Below are 25,996 nucleotides of genomic sequence, written 5' to 3' on the forward strand. Positions count from 1 at the left end.
GTTGAACAATCCATGAAAAACATACGAGACATTGAAACATGTCAATATTTGCCTTTGGAGAAACAAACCCCGCTCGTCTTTTGAATCATCTGCGGTGACCTGAAGCCGTCCTGAGCCTGTGAAGCCAGGCTGGGGGCGTCGGGGTGAGAGGAGGTCTTCCTCAGTCCCAGATCGTCAGTGTCCGGGTTACTGGTCTGCTGGGCTCGATGGATCTCCAGGTTCCTCTTCCACTGGAAACACAGAGCGGTCGCCTCGGCTCCATCCGAGTCGGGCTCCGGCTGCTTCAACCCCTGAAGGAAGAAAATCAACATCAGCAACAGGAAATGGTTAAAACTTTCCCCTGAAACATTTTACATTATATTGAACCAGCAACAAATTGTATAAAAAAAAAGGATTTACAGTTTATTTTATTGATGGATTCTTTATTTGTTACAACATGGTTTAAAATGATTTGAATGTGAACTCTGAAATAGAAAAGTTGTGTGAGCCAAAGAACTGTCACAAGTATTAATGATTTGAGCCACATTAAACTTTCGATTTAACCTCCAAACGTTCAAGAGGCTCTTGGTTTGTTGAGCGGCTGTTTTTTACCGAGATGCACGCGGTCTCCGCGGCGTGGACGCCCTTGAGGACCGTCTGCAGAAGATTCTGGGAGTTCTTGACCAGGATTTCGTCGGAGGATTTACAGCCAGGAGTGACTGCGTTGACACTGAACATGGAGAATGTCAGTGAGCACGTTGTGAATAAAGAGCAAATGATGGAGTCATGCATCTACAAGATGATGTGGGCGTTGATGACATTAACTGGTTTTAAATCTAACATGACTCCCAGTTAAACCTGTTTCACCATCTGTACTGAACCACAAGTTTTATTATTTCCTTACACAGTATTTTTAGTTTAGATTTCCAGGGGAATTTTCTTCGTGTATTAACAACACGTTCATTTGGTTTGTGAAGTGCTTTTGGCAAAATTGTTTCTCCGAAAATTAAAAAAAATGTAAAGTTGCAGAAAGAGTTGAAAGGAAACTTGGACGGAGAGCAAGAATAAAATACAGTAATAGTGTTCAAAGTAGATAAGAGAACAGGAAAGAGAAGATAATGAAAGGTTAAATAAGGAGAATAAGAGTCACGAGTCATTTTCTACTCAGCCTCATGTCAACTAAAAGTTGGTATTATTTTAAGAGTAATATGTTGTTTTTTTAGAGTTATAGACAAAAATGTATTTTCATTTTAATGTAGCGACTGGAGCTCAGTTGTCTTTGTCTTCATCTTCGTCCAAAAAGACACTTAAAAACATCCAAATACCTCCAAACTGCTCGTCTGTAACATCCATCTTGTATTGAAGCCTCAACATGAGCAATTGTTTTGGAAAAACTGTATTTTAAGCTTGTTTGTAACAGAAGCTAAAATGCTAACATGCTAAACAGACAGGAAGTATATATAATATCGCAAGTGCTTCCAGTGTTGACACAATGAGTAGAACAATTCCTCACGTCAAAGCTTCAATACAAGATGGAAGTTGAAGACGAGCAGTATGGAGGTATTTGGATGTTATTGAGTGTCTTGACTATAACAGATTACTCGAAAAAAAATCCTAGTCAACATGAGTGAATTTGTCAACTAACACTTTATACAAACCTGGAGATGATGCTGAGCTGGTTTGTGATGGTGAGAATCTGCTCCACTGTGAGAGACAGCTCTTCTGCGCACTGTTTGTCCAGGCAGTGATTTGCGATCACCCGAATAAACTTAGTCACGGACTGGGAGTCGGCCATCACGTCTTTCGCCGCAGTTACAAACGCTTCTTTGCTCTAATGGAGCAAACAAAACAGTTTCATCGGTGTCAGAGTCTGAGTCTCCCTGATCCTCACCAGCAACGGGCCCTTCTTCCTCAAGTACTGAGTCATGTAGCAGATGGTTTCCGCCATCTTTCTGGTCACCTGGACGATCCGGTTGTCTTCTGGATTCCACCGGTCGCTCTCTTGCTTCAGGAAGATTGAGTTGTCGGTCAGTGAAGTCACCATTTTGAAGGCACTGGAGCTATTCTGTGAAGGCATGGGATAAAAATGATTAAAAAAAATTGGATGAATATATTGACAGAAAGTAGCTCTTATTACATTTTACGAGGTTTATCATTTTCCAATTGTCGCAGGAATACATACAAATATTGAGTAAAACAGTCTGTATTTCTGAGTTAATACTTACACTTATTTCTGTAGTTCCATACTTGACCACCGAGGGTAGATGAAGCTCTACTGCTTCCTTGCGTTCTTTAATGTTTTGCTGCCACACTGCAGTTTGAAGGACAGCTTCTGCCTCTTTGACGTGAGCCACCACTTCCTGGATCTCCGAAGCCTCACCCTGCAGAGCCACCCGGATGTTCTCTTTGGCCTCCTGGTGGACTCCGTCCTGGTTTGCGATCTGCTCGGCCAAGTAATGCGCTTTCGCCGACCAGCACTGGATCATCACGTCCAGGGTCAGCGTTTCACAGACGTAGTGGGTCTCCACCATCATCCTGGCTCTGCTGATGATCTCAGAGATCTGGTAGGACAAATGATCACTGATGGATCTCAGGCTGGATCGTACACGAGCATCTCGGATGAAGTTTAAGCTTTCTTCAATATTTTTTGTGGCGGATTTGACGCTCTCGCAAAGTAGCCGAGCAGAATCTTCAAACCTTCTCTCTGCGTCTTCATCCTTATTGTGGTGCTTTGATGCAGCGTAAGCCAGATTGACAACGTCATGAAGAGCGGAGTCGTAGCACTTGTTAGCTTCGCTTAAATGACCTGAAACCGCTCGGATTTGAATCATGAGTTGCCTCATGGCAAGCTCCGATGTTGCTAGTTGGGTCACGCTCGATGTCACGCTGACGTCTTCAGCAGCCTGCAGGTAAGAGTTGGTCAGTGTCCTAAGTTCTTCCTGTTTTTCCGTCAACTGTATGGACCTAAAGCTACTTTTACAGGTGAGACCGGCGAGTCTCGCTGCCTCCTGGATCCTCAGCGAGTTTTCAGCAAGCACAGTACGCTGCTTTTTGGCACTTAATCGGCCCATTGCAGTAGATGTTCCCAGTACCTTATCTAGAGAACGGAACAGAATCTGGACCGAGATACTCCACAGAATGCAGAGGCCCTCGAGTTGATCCTCCTCTGGGGAACCCACAAACTCAACCAGACGTTTGGTGCTGTTCTGGGCTTTGCTCAGCTTGTTGTGTAAACTGTTGATGGTTTCCTGCCCGTCACTCTTTGGGGGTACTTCACAAGAAAGCTGGACCAAGTCGGCGCACGAGTTCACCACTAGATGGAGCTCCTGTGCGATTGCAGGATTTTGCCGCAGTTCTTCGTACACCACGTCAAACCAGCTTCCTGTGACTGGAAGGAGAACCCTGCGGATGTTCCTCACCAGGTCAGAGAACTGAGAAATGTGTTTGTAGATTCCCTCGGTGGTCTTCGCCGAGTTCATCGCCGTCTCCTGAGCCGTCTGGACCAGCAGAGGGGTCAGCGAAACCAGCTCTGCGCGGAAGCTCTCCAGAGTCTGATGGTCCACGGCATCCACGACAGCGAGGGCTTCCTTCACTGCCTGCACGTAGCAGTTGGACATCTCCAGAACGCCAGTGCAGGCTTGGCTGAGTGCTGTGATGTCTTTTTCTTTAGTGACCATCAAGAATTTACGCAACAGGGGCAGAAGGTCAAATCCTGAGAGCTCCGGTTTGGGCTCATCAGGGACAGGTGGTGTCTTTAAATCATCTTTATGAGTCTCTTCTTCAGTTTCAGGGTAGTGTTTCAAGTCGATCTCGTGCAGAGGACTAGAAACAGATCTCACCACATAATCCCAGTCACAGGTGTCTTCCATCTCATCCAGTTGACGCGCAGACTCCCGTAGAGGGCTGAGAAGATGAGGGTGCATCTCCCCGTCCAGTCCTTCCCGGAGAACTTTACATCTTTGTAAAGCCTCGGAAACGTTGTCAGAGAATGACGGATATGCGTCCACGTTCAAGTTCCCGCCAGAGAGCATGTCTTTCACCGACTGTCCAACTTGTGTTTTACAGGTGTGGACCTGCTTCAGCAGGACCAGCAGGCCGTTCCTGTAGATGGGGTCGTCGCTTTTATCCAAGTGCCTCCTCACCGAGTGGACCGTCATCTTCATGTGACCCATCAGGTTAAAGGCCTGATCGCAAAACAACTGGTAGCTCTGATCTCGGTAAGCGTCGTCACAGCCTCGCCGGTCATTCGCCATCTCATGAATAGCGATCGCGGTGAACTCCTGGACATCAGTGGCGTTGAAGATAGCATCCTGCAGCTGCCATTCCCCTTCCTCCCACCGTCTACAGGTATCCAGAAGCTTCTGAAAAGTTTGCACTGAACTGTCCAGCAGCTCCAGGGAAAGAGGTGCAGTTTGGGCTCTCAGTCTTCGTAGGTGCACCTGTGAGTTCTCAAGAATTTCTAGACTCGGAGCATCCGCGGCTACCCCTGAGACAAAAGAAGCCACTTGAATCAACCTGTCAGAGCAGGATATCAAATCCTCCACTAGAGGTTGAACCACATCAGTCTTGGTCGGCGAATCCTCCGCTAGAATCTGTCTCAAGACTTTGGAAAGCTGCTTATTCACCGAAGACACGATCACGAATGTATCCAGGACTTGGTAAAGAACGGTTCTCATCATTGTTTGGTCAAGTTGATGCAGTTGCTCTGCTAACAAAGAGCAGCTATTTGTTGGGTGTCCCTGGAAACAATCAGGATTGACTTTAATATCAGACCAGAGGTGCAGGACGTGTCGACAATGAAGGACCAGTTGTTGCTGAAAGTCTTTCCGAGATGCGTTTGCGACAACCATGCAGTGGAGGACGAGGTCTCTCACCAGGCTGTCCAAGCCTCGACTGGATGCAGGATAATGTACGACTACCGTCATCAACTGGTTGCTTCTGTCCTTGTAGAACCCACACAATCCAGAAGCTGCCTTCTGCCCGTCACTCTTCACCGTAGTGATGATGTCACACACCGTCGCCTGCACCTTGTCCAGGATGTACCTCTTGGCCGCTCGGGTCTGTTCGCTGGCGGGGTGCCTGATGGTGGTGCAGGTGGCTGTGTGGAGCATAGAGAGACATTTCTTGAGGGTCTCCAGAGAATCCAGGAGCTGTCGGGTCTGAGTCGGGTCCTGTAAAGAGTTGGCTCTGTCGAGGGTCAGCTGATGGAGATGAAGGAGCGCTTTAGAAAACCCCTGAAAGGCTTTCAGCAGCGACCTGACGTCCAGGCAGGAGGCGAGAATGGAAAGACGCTCCGACACCTGCTCGGCAGCATAGACCACTTTTCTGACAGCAGCGTCGTCGTTCACCAGCAGAACCTGAAACACATTCACAACCACAACAGATTACGAGGAAGACAATTAAAGGGATTTATGCCAAGATATAAAAATATATACACATTCATATTAGCTTCTTGGTGGAGGTATGCGTTGTCAAAGTGCTTTTCTAACCGAATAATTCTTACTCTGACTACTGCCAGGAGGACACTCTGGGTGGCGGCGATGAGCTCCTCTCTGTGTTCTGTCAAACCCGGCTGGATGCCGAGTTTCTGGGCCGCCAGCAGCACATGTTGCCCCGACACAGTGACCGGCTCCAGCAGGGACGACAGCTCCATTTTCAAAACTTCATCTTCCGTTTCCGTCATTCGTCTTCAGAGAAAGAGCGTGTTAGATACAGGTGAGCGCATGAGGATTGGGTCGCGTCACCTGGAGGCCGCGGCGGCCATGCTCCGGGTCGCCAGGGCCACCACATGGGCCGCCTCCTCCAGTCGAACCGACTCTTCCGGGTCTCCTGCGGCGTCGCACAGCAGCACCAAGTGACAGAGATGACATTCAATGGGAGCCACAACCTGCTCGACCGCCGCGGTTCTAATCGAGCCTCGATCCAGGAGGGCGGACATGGTCACAACTTAGAGGAGAGTGAGCGACTGCCGCGGCAGAACCTCTTTTTTGGTCTTTGATATTAATAATTCAGTCAAAGAGAGCCCTTCTGTCGATGTATCGTAGCAACCACCTGTGACTCTGCTATCTTGTTGAAACATTTCACTAGCCCCATTAATGTTTTAGTGCACCAGTCGAGCAGCTTTAAAAGCTAATTTAATGGATCTTTATTATTTGTAGTATTTATATTGCAAAAGTTTAATGATTTTGTAGCAAGAATGTCACTGTTGTGGCCAAAACTAGGAAGTGCTCAAGGGTTTTAAAATTCATTTTCATTTTCATTGAAATTCATGGAGCGACAGTTATTTTATAATTAATATTGAAACATATAGTTGTGTTGTTGAATTAATTTTATAAAAGCAAAGAGGAAAAAACATTTTATGTGAAAACTTTAATTTCTGAATAACAGTGATGCTAACCGTTAACATCCACTTCTTACATGTTTTTTAAAATGGCAAATCCATTTGCTTCTGCAACATGTGTTTGCTCTCTTTTAAATTGTTACTAACATGACAATTTAAAAAAATTATTACGTTTGTATGTGTTTTAACCTCGTCTGAAACATCAGCTTACCAGCTAGGAAACAATAAATTATACCTTTAAACTAGAAAATGTGCATTTCCAGAAGAAAATGCAGTTTGAATGCCGACTGCAGAATCAGTTAACATCCCAGGGCCGGGTCTAGGCAGGGGCAAGAGGGGGCCTGGCCCCTCAAATAAATGTTGTGCCCCCTCAAACTTACATGTAAGTAAGTAAGTAACAGCACAATGCCCCCTCAAGATTTGTGGCTGCCCCCTCATACATGCCTGCCTAGACCCGGACCTGTAACATCCCATAATAGAATTGTATCTAGTAGTCGAGTGTGTTGATATACTGTAAGTTTCAAGGTGTGCGTAATCTAATGTACCTGAGGGTCAAATTTGAAGGATGGGAAAAAAGAGAACAGAAGAACATAGCCCGCATTTCGGGAACGAGCCGACCTGATAAAAGTATGAATGGTTAAAATCGGATAAAAATTGAAAGAGGACTTTAGGTCAGAAGAGAAAAAGTGGATCTCAATAGTTTTAATGCCTTTACACAACAAAGAAAACCTCAAACCACATTTATTTGATTATCAAATCATTTATTTTTGAATAGAAGACACAATTCAAATAGTTTTACTACAATTATACATGTCTTTGTCCACAGATCAATATCATGTGTATCTCTGAAATTCTTCTTCTAAAAGGAACTGCATAGACTTTACTTTTGCAGTGATTCAAAGACAACATCTCTCTCTATTGAGCGCAGTAGATACTGAGTCATTGTTACTCTTGTCTCTTCCAAATCTCTGATCTGTGCAATTAAAAATTCAGATCAAAATTTGAGACCTTTTGACATGCAGAATATATAGATGTTTTGCTAGCAGTGTTGTAATGTTGTAATTATTTACTTATTGGTCATTAATACATGATGCAAATTCACAGTTTCGTTTCCAATTACAACCATTGTTGTAATATAAATGATCTTATCTGGAACATTAAGATAGAATAAATAGATTTTTGTTTTACCCAATTCATCGTGTAGTTGGAGAAAAGGAGGGAAAATCTGATGTTTGGAATGAATCTTCAATGAAGAATCTTCACCTGTTGACCAAACACATCGCAGGTGCGCGTAATTGCCCTGAAGTGCCCTGAGATGACGTTACCAATTGTTGTTTGTGTTTAACATTGAAGCGCACACTGCCCTCTGCTGAACACGTATGTGTACTACATGACTTTCCATCAATAAATGATTCATTATTTGATTCCACGAATGTTTATTTAGTTTGGAGTTTGATCAATAAGTTTTGATGAAATGTCGCCCTCTGGTGGAGACCAGACGGAATTTCTCTTTTTCATGCAGCACTCGTTTACGCTTTTACAGCATTCATTTATTTTTGCTTCTTGATGAAAATATTACAAATAAAGTGTAAAAATGTTAATAAACTGTTTATTTTTCAATATACACGCTGCGCCCACAACCCGACCAGGGATGGATAAGCAGAAGAAGAAGATAAAGAAGAATTATAACTTAATTTCACAGTTGGTCTGGTGTCCTGGTCGTATTCCTCCATGACATGACTCCAGAGTGAAAGCTCACTCAGGTAATCATGTATCAGCAGCGAGAATCAGAGGTCTTGGGTTCAAGACCTGACAGTGTCCTTAGTCTTAGAGATTTTTAACACAGATTTACAAGAGTGAAGGAAGAATTTCATTCATTTTGTGATTGACCTTCAATTATGAACACAAATAAACAAGAAGGACAAACCCCTTTCATACTGGATTCATTAAAGTCTTTTGGATTCATGAAAATCTCTAGGATTCGTAAAGTCCGTAGGATTCATGAAAGTCTGTATGATTCATGAAAGTCTGTAGGATTCATAAAAGTCTGTAGGATTCATGAAAGTCTGTAGGATTCATTAACATCAGAAGATTCATGAAATCGGTACCATTCATGAAAGTCTGAGGAATTCATGAAAGTCTGTAGGATTCATTAGTGTCTGCAGGATTCATTAGCGTCTGTAGGATTCATGAAAGTCTGTAGGATTCATTAGTGTCTGCAGGATTCATTAGTGTCTGTAGGATTCATTAAAGTCTGTAGGATTCATTAGTGTCTGCAGGATTCATTAGCGTCTGTAGGATTCATGAAAGTCTGTAGGATTCATTAGTGTCTGCAGGATTCATTTGCGTCTGTAGGATTCATTAGCGTCTGCAGGATTCATTAGCGTCTGTAGGATTCAGGAAAGTCTGTAGGATTCATTAAAGTCTGTAGGATTCATTATCATCTGCAGGATTCATTAGCGTCTGTAGGATTCAGGAAAGTCTGTAGGATTCATTAGGGTCTGCAGGATTCATTAGCGTCTGTAGGATTCATTAAAGTCTGTAGGATTCATTATCATCTGCAGGATTCATTAGCGTCTGGAGGATTCAGGAAAGTCTGTAGGATTCATTAGGGTCTGCAGGATTCATTAGCGTCTGTAGGATTCATTAAAGTCTGTAGGATTCATTATCATCTGCAGGATTCATTAGCGTCTGGAGGATTCATTAGCGTCTGCAGGATTCATTAGCGTCTGTAGGATTCATGAAAGTCTGTAGGATTCATGAAAGTCTGTAGGATTCATTAGCATCTGCAGGATTCATGAAAGTCAGTATGATAAGTATATACTGTAAGTAGTATAAATATAAGTAGTAAAAGCAGAAGTAGAATTAGTAGTAAAAGTAGAAGTAACAGTAGACGTAGTAGTAGAATAAGTAGTAAAAAAAACAAGTAGAAGTAGTAGTAGAATTACTGGTAGACGTAGTAGTAGAATTAACAGTAAAAGTACAAGTATAGGTAGTAGTATAATTAGTAGTAAAAGTAGAATTAGTCATAGAAGTAGTAGTACACATATAATTAGTAAATGCAGAAGTAGCATTAGTAGTACAATTGGTAGTAGGTAAGTAGAAATAGTAGTAAAGGTATAAGTATAAGAAGTATAAGAATTTGTATTTTAAGTATAATTAGTAAAAGCAACCTTTTACACAAAATACAAATAAATAAAGAATCTCATCAGTTGTGTTTTACAAGTCACCAGCAGAGGGCGGCATACACCCAAGTGTAACAAGGGAACAAAGACCAGGCAAAGGTGTTTATCTCTAGACTTTATCAACATATAGACAAACAGCTGGAACATCATCTTTGACATCAAACAAAGTAATACGGAAACGATATTCAGTGACAGTAGTATATTCAGAACACAAAAATAGACAAAGAAAACAAAACATGGTGAGATTACCGGTGACGAGAAAAAATATAACCATCACAGTTACATTCAACGACACACAAAAGTCAAGTGTCAAACTCTCTGCATTCATGGGTCAGCGTCCACTGACCGGGACTGGGACGTGAAGGTACAGTATATGCCATCGTGCCAGTGGAAGTAATGCTTTCAAATAAAGTGTATCTGCTAACACATCAACAATGATACAGCACAAGAGAGCAAACACAGTGAGCTATAAAGTGTCTGGGGAAACTTTGGCATTGCACTTTTTATTTCTGAACAAACTGCAGGGATTTATATCTATTTATATATATATATAAATATATTCGCTTAATTGTATTTGGTGTCATGTGAACTGTGAGACACTTTCAGGATGTTTTTGTTTAACACAAAGTCCTGACATTCAGCGGGAGCTCCGAAGAAACGGGGTCAGAACTTTGTAACCAGACATGCTGACTGAAAACAAGCTTTTCCCAGAAGGCCCGGAGGAGCTGGTTTATGTGATGTGATCGAGCGTAGCACATTCCCACCTATTTTGGGGTATTACTCATAACCCCCCACCCCTGACTCGGCCCCCCTGACTCTGGACTTCCATCACATCTGGCCCCGTCTCGTGTTTCCTACTAAAACATTTCACCTGATAACTTATTAAATCGGCGAGGGTGAAGTCTGGATCAGCTCGCGCATAAATCTCGAGTCTAATCTCCGATGGATGTCGAATCGTTTTTAAGGGGGAGTCGTACGTTTACTCAATCCTGGGGAAGCTACTGTGAGTGACAGGAGAGATAACTCTCTTATCTGTACTTTTTTACATTCAACAAAATCAACGTTATCAGACGAGCACTGTGACAGGAAGTTGATCAGGTTTCAACGACTCACCCATGAGTAACAGATCCGGTGGATAACGCAGACGACGACGACCAGTAAAGCGTTAACAGGAGCCTGCAGCGGTCGAGGTCTTCAGGTCATAATGACCCCCGTAGAAACGGGGGGTTTTCTGGGTCACCGGATCAACGATGAGTTCTGACAGGAAGGATCCGGAGGTTTTAAATCCGTGTTTGTCATGGGTGTTTTAAAGAGCAGTGTTACGGTCAAAACAAACCCCTAAACCTTTACCTGACACGTCCTTCAAACGCCGTCCGGAAAATCGCGATAATCGACTTCCCGGACGGCTTCTGAACTCTGTGGTGGGAGAACTGATGACGACGGACATCGTAGGGATTATTGAGGTGCGACGTCAACACTCGCACCCGGAAGGGATCCGGTATTCCGCCAAGCTTGGCGCCAGAAGTAGGATGATCAAGTTAAAAAAAAAGAAGTTTTGGTGTAAGATTACGACGTGTTCAAACTGTCGCACATTATTGCAGGAGCGGATGTAGCCAGGTTTTTGGGGCGTCAGTTGAGGGAGCCAATGTTGGCATCAGACGCCATCTGAACGTCTGCGAAATTTTACAGCGTATTAGTTTATCAGAGCCCAGATCCTACGCTGTTATCTGCAAATAGGAAAAAAATTCAATAGCTATCACGGAGGAGGAGATGTTGTAACATTGAACAGTAAAGGGTACGAATCCTCGGCCTGTGGAGGAATTAAAAGTGAGCTGAAAGTTGGTCTACAGTTGCGTGAGTGTAGCGACTCAAAGAACAAGAGCGTGGCTGACACAGATGACGATGTGTACTGACTGTATCTTGGATCGACGGGGCGGTCATTTTTTTGGCCGACAGTTGTGCTTTTTCTGCTGAAAAATCCTGAGGGATTTCAATTGGTTTCTCTCGATAAAGGGAAACACAGCAGCTCTCTTACCGGTTGAATCTTTCTAGGTGTGGGTGAAGATCAGGAAACTAGTCCAAGGCCATCAGAGGAGGCAGATGTGCAGAGAAGATATTCAGCCTTTTTTTTTTTCTTCCGTAAGCGGATACGATCTGAGCTCCCACGACGGACCGAGTAACACAAACACATCTTCGGCATCAGAGGATGAAGCTTTTGCAGAGGATTCAGTCTTATCAGTGCTTTAAGGGAAAACATGTCATAACTGCGCCTCCTCGGGACCCCAAAATGGAAAACACAATATGGCTTAAAGTGTATAAAAATAAAGTTGCTATGTAACGCAGCCCTGAGGGTTATCTAGTCCGACTCGACGTCTCAACAGTCCGCCAGGCTGGCTGGGAGTTCCCTCCTTTGAGATTAGCCCAAAATTCCACAGCAAGTGTCCTCAAGCACCTCCGGGGGTTTCCTGGACCCCCGCCGCAGCACAAAAAAAAAAATATAGAGTCCCCAACAATATGGAGAATAATCTTCTCTTCCACATATGGAAGACTGAAGGTGCCACTGAGGCGGCTGGGCTTGCCATCGGATCCGACCCCGACCCAATCCCTAATCTCATCGGCTCCACCGGGACCCCCGCCGCCGTCCTCAGTGGTTCTTTTCCATCCAGTCCCAGCTTTCATCGCTGTCCTTCCTGTTCCTCTCGGCCTCGATGATTTCTCTGTAGCGCCGCCGAAAGAAGCCCATCTGTCACGGAGCAGAGTGACAAACATCGAGAGATAAATCAGCAGCTGGACGCCAGATTCAGACACACTTGGACATCTATCATCAGTACTCACATATTCAACTAATACTACTCTGGATTAATTTGACATTTTTCTAGAAGTAGAAGTAAAGGTAGTAAGTAAGTAAGTAATAGTTATTTGTAAAGCGCCTTTCTAGACCAGGGTCACAAGGCGCTTGAACAATCTAAAGCAATACACATTTAAAAATACCTACAGATTTAAAAACTGTAAAACGTCAAGACAACATAAGACAAACACAGGAGTCCCAGAAAATCAGGAAAAAGCACAAATAAAAATGTCTTAAGATTTTTGAAGGAGTCAATAGATCCATCAAACACAGAGGGAGATCATTCCAAAGTTTAGGAGCAACAGTCTGAAGGATTTCTTTCCTCTGGAACCATCAGTAGATTCTGATCCACAGACCTCAGAGCCTGAGCTGGGGTGTAAGTCTGGATCAGATCACTGATGTAAGGAGGAGTCTGACCATGAATAAATCTGAGAGTAAGAACCAGAATTTTAAAGTTGATCCTGAAAGAAACTGGAAGCCAGTGAAGAGTTTTAAGGATCGGGGAAATGTAAGTTCTTCTACTAGAGCAGGTCAGGATTCTCGCTGCAGAGTTTTGTATTAACTGCAGGCGAGACGGCTCCTTGTTGTATAGACACGAAGATAAACTCTTACAATAGTCTAAACGATGGATTATAATCTCCAGATCGTGTTGTGACACCATTTTCCTAAATTTAGAGATTTTCTCAGGTAGAGTTTTTGTCAAACATATTTTTAAACCGGATGCTTCTGGCCGTCGGAATTTAACCACCATGGGACGTCTCCTCCTTCCTTCAACCCAGACTTTCTCCAGGTGCGTAACTCTGGATTTCAGGGTTTTTTCGCCGAAACCTGCTGACTCGGCGGTTCCCCCTCTCGACTTCAGTCACTTATCTGCTGTTTTGGTTTATTGATAAAGAGCTTCGCGCTCCTCAGGCATTTCCTGGAGACGGCAACACAAGACATGTGTCGCCCATGTAAAGGGAGTGTGTTTTGGCAAGATCCAAAGATTTTTGGGGTATGCGGGGGGTGCATCGCAAAAGACCAACATTCCGGGGTTTAGTCGTGGTATTCCCGACGGACCGGCAGTGGGAAAGAAAGGGAGTTCTGTGCTAACCGGGCCCCTGGACATCGGGAGTAATTGACATTTCCTCTCAGATTCTTCTTTCATGCGAGCGCTGTGGTGTGTATTAATGTCCAGACTGAGATTTGCCCATTTCACGGTGGTTAAGGGCCCTCGGGAGCGTGACCTCACAGCTGTCGCCCCCCCAAAAAATGGCTCCGAAACGGTGGATCAGGAAGTGACGTTACCTTCCAGAGCAGCACGGCTAACAGCAGGAAGATGAGGATCCCGATCAGGAGGCTGATGGCGATGATCCAGCCCACCACGTAGCCCCTCGGCTCCTGGCTGTGGAGGGCCTCGAAGATCAGCTGGAACACACACACACACACACGGGTTGATTGAATCCAGCTAATGATGCAACGCCGAGCAACAGCTGTGTTGAATCCATTTAGCTCGTGCTAAAAATATGAGGAACATCAGCGTGAAGTGAGATCAACATTATCCAGTCACACATAAACCAGGGAAAGACAAGAAACGCCCTTTTTTATTTTCCATGACTGGACGTTGAGACGCTCCAACAATGGTTCATTCTAGGGGTCACACCCAGACGGACAGCTGCCATGACCTTTGACCCCCGATGTAAATGCATTCAGCGAACTAATAAACATTTAATTATTATTTATTATGATTTTTTGCAGGAGAGAAACCAACCCAGAGGTTGATGATGTTTTGTTTGGCAAAAAAAAAAAAGAAGTCACAAAACATCTGGGAGTGTTTTAATAAACTTTCAGGAAGCTTTACAGTGAGTGAGTAAGTAGGTGATGAATGGATTGTTAGAGGTGCTCTGTAGTTCCATAAGGATTAAGGAGGGTTTCCAAAAGTTTCGTCATGTATTTGTATGGCTTCTCACCGCTGCTGCGGCTAATGACTCAGAACTAACGGGAAAAAAACTGCATCATGAAAACGCTACGTAACCTCCCCACCCAAAGAAATATATCATAATATGTTTTTAGGCCATTCTTTGTTTCTTTTTCTAAACATCAACATTTTAAAAATACTTGGGGACGAAGACGAAGACTTTTTTTTTTATTGCCTCGATTGAGTTCCAGTTTAGTTTCAGGTGAATTTTGAAATAAAATACTGACTTTCAAAAAAATCTGGTGCCGGAACATTAAGAGGCCAACAATTTTGATGTTCTTAAAATAATACAAATGAAAACAGACATTAGTTAACTACACAGGAACATCCTAAGTTTGAGAAGATCCAAATATTGGTTGCCAAAAAGCCTTTTACGACCCCTGTCCTCCATTAATAAATGTGTTTTTTCAACCCCAGAATGTAAAATTGTTAAAGCTTTTTATGAATGAAAACGTATGGAGTGAAAACAGTACAAAGTTGTTTATCGCTTAATACTGGAAAAAGCTTTTCCTGCCCGTGAAGATAGTCACAACATATAGATGCATCATATTTTGAACCTCTGAAAGACATAACTCTTGGTACGCTGTCACTCTGATAAGCGATTACGGATGCAATCATTCAAGTGAGACGCCTCACATGTGTGTGTCCATCATCTCAGTGTATATTAAAATAATCCATCACCAAAAAACATGGAGCGACAGATAACCTTTTGGTCTCATAATAAAGCAGATCCAGAGGGCAAACTCTTCCGCGGGGAGGCATCCTAACCAGAACGAATAGTTCTCTTCCATAATAAATAAAAGCTATTTCGGCTCGCTCTCATGACACTGACCTGTCGGACAATCTGTCACGACAGAGACCAGAAGAAGAGAATCTGCTGACTCATGCTTAAGTCCCTGTCGCACCAGGAAGTGATTTTTTTTCTAGCGTTTTCTATTAGACCTGTTGATGCGGCAAGTCTGGAGGAAGACGTTTCAGGAAACCTGACACTGGATTCATTTGCAGCTCTGATGATTTAACTGGGAAGATTCACTCTCTGTGGACATTCAGAGGCTTCAGCCGAGTTAGAGCAGCTTTGCACCAGTAAAATGAGGCTTAACTCCACATGGACACTGACGCCGCTTTCATTTCAGGCCTCAAATAGACGTGCACGACTAAATCTGCTTTAGAAAGAAGACCGGAGTAAAGAAGACTTCTTCATGTCACGGAAACAGGAACTGCGAGCGCTCGAAATGAAGAAAATCTCAGATACTTTCTCACATTAACGCCTTCGCTCCATCACGGGTCTCGGAATCTGAATGTGACTGCATTGTTATGCATGCCTCGCCGCCGATGCGTTACGGAGCACCACGAGAGCCGCTCCGACTTCTCTGGGATTCTGGGAATGTGAGGTTCACTCAGCTGTGCGGCCTGCTTGTGCGAGATGCTCGTGCTGCGAGCGACGACAAGCGGCGAGCGCGAGTCACGGTGTTGATCATCATCACGTCCCCGCTGGGCCGAGAGAGAGGCCTCGATGGATGCTCGGTTCTTAAGTGACGGGTCAGCACCTCGGGACCCGGAGACGGATCCCGCTGGGTGGGAGACTGGACGCTGGGGGTAATCATCACGTCTGATCTGTGAGCCTTTCAATCAGTCAGCAAACAACGGAGGAGGGGGGTCTGTCCTTGAGCACAGCTGAGGGTCCTGGAAACAACAAACTCTCTATATACCCGCAGACCCAGCTGTTCCCCCGGTTCATCACTTTTAAAAGCTCCCACTGACTCTCCCTTCACCAGAATTTTGAAAAAGATTCCATCAACAAAAGAACCTTCAAGCACTTAACATTGCGTCCGTTACTTCTGGCGTCTTCGCCGCCATTGCTTTGTTCACGACTAGTGGAAAATAGTTTCATGACAAATGCAGGATTAGTTTGCGACAGATTAATGATTTCTGGTCAGGAAAGGTAACTTTTGCTGGCAGCTAACACAACTCTTGAAACATCAAAGTTGTTTGAATGATTGATGAAATAAGGCCATTGGCTGAGGCATGCGCCTCGTCTGTGCTTTTCTTGTCGTGATTTCTCTTTTGTCGTTTTCAAACCATACGTTTGACATTTTTATTTTCTCCGCATGTTTAGTTAACAGTTTTTTTTTTGATGATGACAAGTAACAACAGCCCAACAAGTTCGCCTTCTTGACCTCAAAATGGTGGAATGTTCCATATTCTTTTGATGCAAACATAGACATAACCTCAATATTTTATCATAAATTGTTTATCTATTAATATAATCCATCCATCATCTATCCATCACTGAATTATCCATCCATCCATCCATCCATCCAACCATCCATCCATCCAACCATATATCCATCCATCCATCCATCCATCCATCCATCCATCCATCCATCCATCCATCCATCCATCCATCCATCCATCCATCCATCCATCCATCCATCCACCCAACCATCCATCCATCCAACCATCTATCCATCCATCCATCCATCCACCCAACCATCTATCCATCCATCCATCCAACCATCTATCCATCATCTATCCATCACCGAACCATCTATCCATCACCGAACCATCTATCCATCATCTATCCATCACAGAACCATCTATCCATCCATCCATCCATCCATCCAACCATCTATCCATCCATCATCTATCCATCTATCCATCCATCCATCCATCCATCCATCCATCCATCCATCCATCCATCCATCCATCCATCCACCCAACCATCTATCCATCCATCCATCCATCCATCCATCCATCCATCCATCCATCCATCCATCCAACCATCTATCCATCATCTATCCATCACCCAACCATCTATCCATCCATCCATTCACCCACCCACCCACCCCTCCTTATTTAGTATGAATTGAATAAAGAGTAGTTCATTTGATATTGGATATATTTTAGTTTTCCTGTTGGTCTTCTGCCCTTCTTGAACCTCTCAGTTTCTCTTGGCCTACTGAGTTGCCAATTCAATAAACTTTTATTTAAAATTAAAAAGGTCAGTTGTTAGTATTTTTCCTTTTTTTTTTTAGATTAGTGACACACACAGACGCAGAGAGACATACAGTTCACCTAATATTTTCTGCATATAGACTTTTCCCTATGACTCATAAATCTCATCGTCATCAAACATAATTCTAGGTAGTCTTTATTATTTCTTCAAGTACTCACAGAAATGTCCTCTGGCAGGCCGTTGGGAACCTCCACTGCCCTGTCACTCACTTGCATGTTTCCCCTCGTCACAAACTGGATCACAGACGAACTATCCTGTGAGTCCAGAGAGCACAGATCCGTGTCAGTGGTCGGGGTCACGATCACCTGTCAGTGGCTGACGATTCAAAGGTGCTGACAGGTCTCTTACCCTCTTCAAAATTTCAGTGTTGAGCAGCAGTTTCACATCTATACCCAGGGCTTCCTCTTTCAGCTGAGGGCCCAAACTGCAGGAGATTGTCATGCACGCTCGTCCAGGTCGGTCACAGTCCTGCGAACAATAACAGAGACCAGGAAGTACAGGAGGAGGGAGAGAAAGGATGTGTGATAAACAGATGTTGCAGAGTGAAAAAAAAGAAAAACAAGGGGTGAGTGTCCGTGACCTGGAGGATGTCAGAGCAGAGGGAGGGCTGTATATTTACCAGGACTTTGCGGCCAGACTTGGTGAAGAAAGCAAATATGGAGTGGAAGATGCTCTCGCGGTCCTGGGGGATGGTGCAGGGTGTGGGGTTCCTGTGCGGGGTGCAGTTTCCTCGTCCGTCAGCCACCTGAGGAGGTGGAGAATATGGATCAGTTGAGGGGATCAACAGCAAAGTTAAGTGAAGAGTTACAGATGACAAAATAGTTACAAAGAATGCATTGAAACTGTCAGTTTTATATATGAAGCATTCTTCTATAATATATTAAAGACACAAACTTCCACAAATACCTCATTTCACATCTTTATAAAACCTGGCATTAAATTAAATAAATGACAAAACTTCCATCTGAGTTTAAGACTTTAAGTACCAATGACCAGAGTGTTTGGTGCAGATGCTAGATTCTCTGATTTAAAAAAAATGCTCTTAACACAATGATGGAAAAACAAAATCAACGCATCTTAGTCACATAAAAGGTTTTTTTTCATAATGTATTTGTTTTGTTGTTTTTATAAAGTTACATTTTTCCTGATTGTGATAGTTCTTACCAGAGCGGCAGCGCTGAGAAGCAACACAAGTGAATAACGAAACCTTAAAAACCTTCTCAAATCTAGACAAAACCAAAGAACAAAACTAAAATGTAATGGATATATAAAGTGAGCCCATTCTAACCAATCCAGGCGAGAGGCGGGGGACACCCTGGACAGCACAATCATTCACACACACTCTCATGGACCTATGGACAATTTCCTTAAGTTCCTAATTAACCTCTGTATGTTTTTGGATTGTGGGAGGAAACCCACACAACACAGGGAGAACATACAAACTCCACACAGAAGGATCAGAAGTTCATGACCTGGAAGCAAACTCTTAAACCCCTGGATCCTCATCACTTTATGAACTACATTTTGAAACTAATCATTTTAAATTGACTCAAAGAGATCAACTATCGGTTGAATTACTGCCAGAACCTTCTCCATTTAGTGACCTGCTCTGTGTCTGGTCTGTCATATATCTGACAACGTTCAGCTCTTTTGTCCAAGCCCTCCATTGTTTTCGAGTCTCCTGGGCTGACAGGAAGCTCTGCCCACCAAGAGGCTGGTATCCCTCCTCGACAGATTTCCCATATGGAGTGATTTACAGCCGACTGGTTTACTGCCCAGACCCCCGGGGAGCACTTGGTTCGGTCTGGTCCTGATACTCTGGACGTTCTTCTGCCTCCGTCGAAGCTACCTCCCAGAATATGGCTTTTTTACTGCTGCACTTTCTCATGTCTACTGTAGGCGTGAAAAATTCATGGACCTCGATGGTGAAAATCCCACACGTGAACAATCCAGATTATTTACAGATGGTGTCAGTCTTATCAGAACAAATGTGAGTTTGAGTGAAATGTAAGATAATCTCCCTATAAAACCAACGACTGTCCAGTGTGCCGCCGGCTGGACGCTGCGTTAACAGCGTTTATGATCTCTGCCTGCAGGCAAGGGATGGTACGGAGCAGTAGCCGTCTCCGCAGGTGTTCCCTTCCCCATTCCGTGCAAGCTGTCTGATCCCCTGAAAGTGATTCCAGATGGAGTCAATGAGGGTGGGATATAGTCCACCCAGTCTGGCCATTCATAGTAAATACAATTAACAGCTGACCCCCCCCCCCCGAAACTGCCGGTAAGAAAGAAGCGATGCAAGGGTTAAGAAAATATCCAAGCCCATTGGGAATATTGTGTTTCTTAACCAAATGCGCAATGTTTTGAAACAAAATGGTTGGCTAGCTTCGGTAGCACCTTTTCTTTAAAGCTGCCACACACCAGGTTTTCGTCCCCAGCGTGGCGGACGCATAAACTTCTCCAGCACCACCGGCTGAATAATAATTAAATACGAGTGTACCCTGCAGGCCAGGCAGGTGAAGGAACAAACCACGCTGATTTAAAGAAGATAAACATTGAGGACGGACTGCCGCTGACATCCACCTGCGTTTCTATGACTTGGAACATGTCGGCTCCGTTGCCAGAAAGCCGGTTGGGGATCCTGATGTCCACGGTGGAGCCGGGCAGCCTGCTGGGTCCATTATTTATCGCCTGGAAGCAAAGTGAGGGAGGAGGAAACAGGAAACGTGTTAGGAGAAGTATATCACGAGGACAAATGTATTCAAAGTTTTTGTTTTAAAAACACAAGTGGAAAGAGTATTGACATATTCTGTTCAAGTAAAAGTACTTCAATCATCCTAAAAATCGAAGTAAAAGTGGAAAAGTATATAACTCAAAATGTTGTGTAGTGCAAAAATGACTATAATAAATTATATATTAATCGTAATTGAGAAGTTTTAAACAAAACAAAATAAAACATCCATCACAATTTAATTTGTTTGGAGATTATTTTATCAAGCACAAGTGGCTAAAATCCTTCAGACGTCTAAGGAGGCCAAACAAAAGGTTTATTTACCAGGAAGTACAAGTCTGATTGTGAAATATATTTCTATTCTTGGAGGCTCTTTGTATCTTAAAGTGTTTGTTCTGCTTCACCAAATACTCAAATTTTCCTTCTAAGCCGAGTAATGCTTTAAGAAATCTTTGTATAATTATTGAAATGTATAATCTACGTATATTCCTGAACTTACCTCTTCAGAGAGCCTCGTAACAACATGAACAATAATATACGTTGATGTGAGGCAACCATCTGACACTTAGTAAGCAAAGTTTTAACAGTTTTTCAGTAGTTCATTCTAAATATATACAAAAACGACAGTTACCAAATATCAATGTATACACAGTAAAAATATCTTTTAACGCAGAAAGCTTTAACGGTGGCAAAAAACTAATTAAAAGTTCAATACTAAGTAATTAATGAGTGATTTATGTACGTTGTTACCTGGAAAGTCAGATTAAGGGACTGAAACTGACACTCCATGTCATCAAGCAGGATGAATCGTGAGTCATCAATAGAGTTTCCATACGTGAAGGAGCTCGGTGTCACCATGCTGGCAGAAAAACAAACAAACAAAAAAAAAGATTATTCGTTTGTATTTGTACTCAATCAAACCAAAGGGTCTTACAACCTCTTAAGACTGCGCTTTTGCCATCAAAGAAAAATACATTTATTTTTCTCTCTCTCTCTCATTTCTCAGTTCTATGGACTGAATGAACAATTTATCAATGACAGTCTTTGTCATGACCCACTTTTAGTCGTGTTTTTTCGTGTTTTTTTGTAACTTCCTGATTCTGTCCTAGTGTCCAGCCTGACACAGGATGCAAGTTGCTTGGAAACCCAGCTGGAGCTGATCTGTTGATTATGTCAGGAAACTTGGGAAAAGATTCAAACTAAAGTTTTTTTTTTTTTTTCTTCGTCACCTCTGCTGCTATTGGATTGTTGCTAAGTCAGCAGCCTACTTAGGAGTTATTCAATGTTGGTAGTGATCTGTAGTTTAATCTAAAAATAACTGCTTTTCTAGTTTCAGTAAAAACATTTTCTTTGGCATTTCCTGATAGAATAGATTTAAACTCTCGTTTTTTCTTCTGCTGTTGGGTTCCACTCTTGCTCTATCCCTCTTCTTGTGAAAAGTTCAGCTATAATTCATTATACATTTTTTAACATTAAAATTTAAAGCAATTATTTGAAGTTGTAGTTAAATACAAACTTATACAGAGTCATGTGAACTCGTTTTTTATTGTTTAGTTCGTATTCTGGTTTGAAACACATGAAGGACTGGGCTGTAGGGTTGTTAGAAAATATCGATATTGAGAGGTAATGCTATTGCACTCATCAATATATATATTTTTTAATTAGTCACTTTTGGCTTGCAAGTCATATTTTATATGTTACCGTGGATGTTTTATGGTTAATAGTTAAATAAACTGTGTCTAAAATAAAATAATTAGATATTTTTAAATCTATGAATAACATGTAAATATTACCACCGTGTTCATTTGTGTAGAAATTATCATTACGTCCCCATTATAAGGAACATTGTATCCCGCAATGACTGAGGACGAGAGGATACAGTCGACGATGTTTGGACATATTTTAACAAATAAATAAATAAAAGCAGTCACGACTGCGTCAAGAGTCATGTGGTCTGTAAATTCAATAGAAAGTACTACAAATATATACTTGTTTCTAGAATATCGCAATATATCTAAATATATTGAATGTTTGTTGTGTGATAAGCATCATACCACCAGTTCTTCCCCACTGGGCTGTCAGCAGCACTTGAAGGCTTCAGAGTGAAGTGAGAGATGCTTTGAGATTTGAGTCGGTCGCCTCTTAAGCACCCAAAAGAGTAAATAAGGTCATAACCAGCTTTGAAAAGCAAGTGTTAGTCGTCGAGATGTTTGCCAGATGTGTCCAGCTCATCCCTCATAAAACACAGAGCCTTATCAGATGTCAGAGTTCTGGTGGACCTTTGCTGTTTCAAGTCCGACCCCCCCTTTTTTTTCTTCCTCTGAAGTGGCGCTCTGATAAAGCGTGCAGAGATAAGACCGGTTCAAGATGATACACTCACTCCCTTTTCTTTGACTCAACACATGGGCAGCAGAGGCTTATAAACGGAAGAGAGGTTTGTGGGGCAGTAAAAAACGAAAAAACGTTACTGGTTTTCATGGTTCTTACCCGGTGATGGTCGTGTCTGTCTCATGAACGAGAGGGATAGAGAGATCCAGGATGTTGTCGGAGAGTTTGTGCTCTGGATTGGCACTGCAAGAGAAGAGTTGGATTAGAAGCTTCAACATTTTATTAATAAAGGCAACTTGTTATTGCCTTATAATCTTCTTTAGCCTCAAATAAGTCTACTTTACTGGGCTTAAAAAAACATTTTAGCAAAAAACCTGAGAAACATCTGTCTGTTTGTGGTCAACAAATGAATAATAAATAAAAACAGAAACAAAGACTGACCTCTTTGCCTGGACCAAAAACTGCAATGTGTCGTTTTCCCCCGAGAGTTGACTTGTGTCGAAAATCACCGCAAAGTGATACTGAAACAAAGAAAGAAACAGACCCGTGTCATCCCGAGGTCACGGATATTCCTGCGTGGTCGGGCCAGAGCGCCACAGGGCTCCCCTCCGAACACCGAGACCAGCGACACGTGTTTTACTTGGAGTATAAATGTTTTTACATTCCGTGGACCTATTGTCAATGAAAGTTCATCTATCACTTCTAAAGAAGATAAACATTCGGGACAGACTTTTTCCAAATGTCCGCTGCCAGGATAATAATCTCCATCTTCAATTTCTCCAAATTCAGTCTTTTTTTTTAAGAGGTAAAGGGTTGTGCATTTCAAAGGCCTCCTCCGAAGATTAAAATAAAGCTTTGTATCCAAAGTGTTTCTATGAACAGTGAGTTCTTCCATGTTGGTTTGCATTGGAAATTTTCCTTTTAAGGAGAACCTTTAGTAACAGTAGCATCAACCCAATGTATTTTGAATTCTTAGATTTGGACCTTTTGTCTCAAATCAAAAACAGTTCTGTTACGCAATTTCTCAACTCTTGCCAGTTTAAACAAGAATTCGATTTCTCCATTAGAGCCGTTTCTCGGTCTTCTACGGATCTGACATGTTGCGTGTTTTCTGGGCAGAATTCGAAATATAAAACCACTGTTTATTGCTCGGGGAGAATTTTTAAAACTGCGTTACCTTCGTCTGCGCTCTCATGAAGGGAAATCCCACGCTGCACTTAAGGGAAAGATCCTGATCGACGAGTTCGCAGGAAATACCCTTCTCTTCCTGCAGAGAGAGATAGACACAGAGTAAGAGGTGGTGACGGAGAAGGAGAGACAGACCGGAGACTCTATGAGTGACGGACCCCGAGCCAGAACAATGCTCCTGATATGATGTCGGTATAAAAGCAAGTAGTATCAGCGGCAACCATTGTGTTCATTTATCGTTTAGATTTTTATCCAAAATTGTATTAATTTCAGTAGACACATTATGACCTACATACTTTTTTTCAACATGTTTCAGTGATTTATTGTCCCATAGTTTGTCATTCCCTCCCATAATGCTTTGTGCTGTTTATGTTCGGGCTTGAACTCTGTAACTTCAGTCATTTTCTACTCACTCTCACGTCGCCTAAAGGTTGGGAATATAATGTGCGATTGTTTGAGTCTTAATCATTGTTTGATGACAGTCATCAGTGAACAGAGAAGCAGATGAAGAACGAATGCAACACTAATAGACTCAGGGACTCATTAATTCCTCGTGCTATTAAATTGTATAATTCTGAGTTTGGGGGCAGGAGTGGAGTGAAAAGATGATGTTATTCTATGTTAATCTTTGTTTCCCTTTCTTTGTGTTATTTTTCTTTGATCCATGTTCTTTATACTTAGATTTTGTCATCTTGTAGTTTGTTCCTTTTTAGTGCACTTTGTTCTTGTCTTCAAACGTTATTTTTTTTTTCCCAACTGTAATATGGGTAAGGTAAGGTAAGGTAGAACTTTATTGATCTTATTAAATAGTTTTTTCCAATAGCCACAGCAAATACAGCAATTTTTTATATAAAAAAAAAAAGGTATAAAAGAATACTTAAATCCTAAGGTTGTATTTGCCAACAACAATGTTGCAGTCATTGTGAGAGGAAACCACCATTAACACATTGCATGTTTGTGTATTATGAATATTTGAATCAAATGTAAATGTACAACCTAACGTTTTTAATATATAATTTAGGAAACTTTATGACAAAAAACAATGTGTATCTCATCTGTAACCTGCTGGTGAAGAGTCATTTCTAGATGTAAAGAACTTGCAGGTTTTCATAGAATGGATCCAGTCTCGCGTCCTTTGAAGTGGACTCGGTTCTGATGGCACACACACACATTAGCGGGCGAGTAATTGGGCCCCGTCCCGACCCGTGTGTTTGGAAGCTTGTCTAAACAATACGGAGATTCACCGGCTGCGCTGTGTAAACACTCGGGCCTCGAACCCTTCGAGGAGTAAAGATTCTATTCGGTGAAGTTCAAGGAGGAGGATTTTTTTGGCTCCCGAGGAGCGTCGAGAGAAAGCGGAGATGAACGACTGCCTGAGAACAGAGGAGTTCAACGGATCGTCTGGAGGTGCTGAAGATAAAGCTGTGAAGCATGACGTCCTTCTGCTCCCGCATTCTTCTGATTCAGCAGATTCTCAGACTGGGGTGTGGATCTTCATTCAATCAACTTTCATAAACATGGCTGCCTGAGGGGGGAAGTGAGGGTGGGGGGCTCGAGCGCTAACTGGCAATGATGGAATTTCCTCTATTTCCTGCGACTCCTCCGTGCCGCTGTGCAAACACCGCCTGTCCCTCGGGGCTGGGCAGTCGCAGCTTGTTTACCCATCATGCACCTGGCCGAGCCGTCGGACATGTGGCGCTCTGTGCCTCCATGGGGAGAAGGGTGACCCGGGTCCTGTTTGTCCAGCACTTTCTTTTTTGTTTCTTCACTCCTCTCTCTGTCGGGAGCAAACACCCATGGGGGGCAAATGGCAGGGCCGTTAAACCGGCAGAATGTTTGCTTTGCTCCAGAATGATGTGCCGGCGACGACTTCATCAGCAGCGAGAATGTTGTCTTTGTCACGGCAAACAAAAGTGTCAGTTGAGTAAAAAGGAAATCGCTTTTTCTCCACCTGAAGTGTGAGCGCTCAATGTTATATATAAATAAACTCCCTGTGACAAAGTCATAGCATTAAATAAATAACTATATCCCTAAATACAACAAAGTATATTATCTGACTTCATTTACTTTTACACAGTAGTCGAATAATAATTTACTGTTCATTAATTTAAAGTTAATTGTTTGAAATATAGAAATAAAAAATCTGTCTTTTATTGCGTTTCAAGTCCAAATATATATTATTAATTCATTTTTATGTTTCTCAAGTACATCGGGTACATGAGAATACCGTTTCCTTTTAAAAAAAAAATCTGTTGTATACAAAGATATTTAAAAAAAGATAAAAACATAATACATCGTCGTTATTGATTGTAAATTGATACCTAGTGTCGCTGTAACTATTCCACCTAAGATTTTCATCAACTTGGAACACTTTTATCGAACCAATTAAAAAAAGAAATCGGACTTTGAATATATTTTTCTACCGCT

The 25,996-nt window shown here is 42.6% G+C and overlaps 2 protein-coding genes across 2 annotated transcripts in view; both read right to left on the minus strand.

Annotated features, from left to right (window-relative positions):
* Positions 1–17: 17 nt before the first annotated feature.
* LOC148069386 (uncharacterized) lies at positions 18–5,917 on the minus strand. The gene is made up of 7 exons (XM_087803235.1): positions 5,724–5,917; positions 5,483–5,666; positions 2,205–5,336; positions 1,871–2,044; positions 1,638–1,810; positions 592–709; positions 18–290 (listed from the first exon to the last, which is right to left on the minus strand). Exons 1-7 carry the CDS (start codon positions 5,915–5,917, stop codon positions 42–44), a joined length of 4,224 nt encoding a protein of 1,407 aa, XP_087659361.1. The 3' UTR covers positions 18–41.
* A 3,675-nt stretch (positions 5,918–9,592) lies between these two features.
* The window catches only part of itga9 (integrin, alpha 9), a 60,050-nt gene continuing 43,646 nt past the window's right edge, over positions 9,593–25,996 (minus strand). Inside the window, exons 19-28 of the mRNA XM_087802276.1 lie at positions 23,559–23,648; positions 22,823–22,902; positions 22,541–22,624; positions 20,804–20,912; positions 19,906–20,013; positions 17,945–18,070; positions 17,674–17,793; positions 17,484–17,579; positions 13,640–13,759; positions 9,593–12,247 (exon numbers count right to left, since the gene is read on the minus strand). Of these exons, the coding sequence (XP_087658402.1) occupies positions 12,149–12,247; positions 13,640–13,759; positions 17,484–17,579; positions 17,674–17,793; positions 17,945–18,070; positions 19,906–20,013; positions 20,804–20,912; positions 22,541–22,624; positions 22,823–22,902; positions 23,559–23,648 (1,032 nt within the window). The 3' untranslated portion in view covers positions 9,593–12,148. The remainder of the gene's footprint in view (positions 12,248–13,639; positions 13,760–17,483; positions 17,580–17,673; positions 17,794–17,944; positions 18,071–19,905; positions 20,014–20,803; positions 20,913–22,540; positions 22,625–22,822; positions 22,903–23,558; positions 23,649–25,996) is intronic.

The sequence above is a fragment of the Callionymus lyra genome, chromosome 11 (genome assembly GCF_982586985.1).
Source record: "Callionymus lyra chromosome 11, fCalLyr1.hap1.1, whole genome shotgun sequence".
Taxonomy (NCBI): domain Eukaryota; kingdom Metazoa; phylum Chordata; class Actinopteri; order Syngnathiformes; family Callionymidae; genus Callionymus; species Callionymus lyra.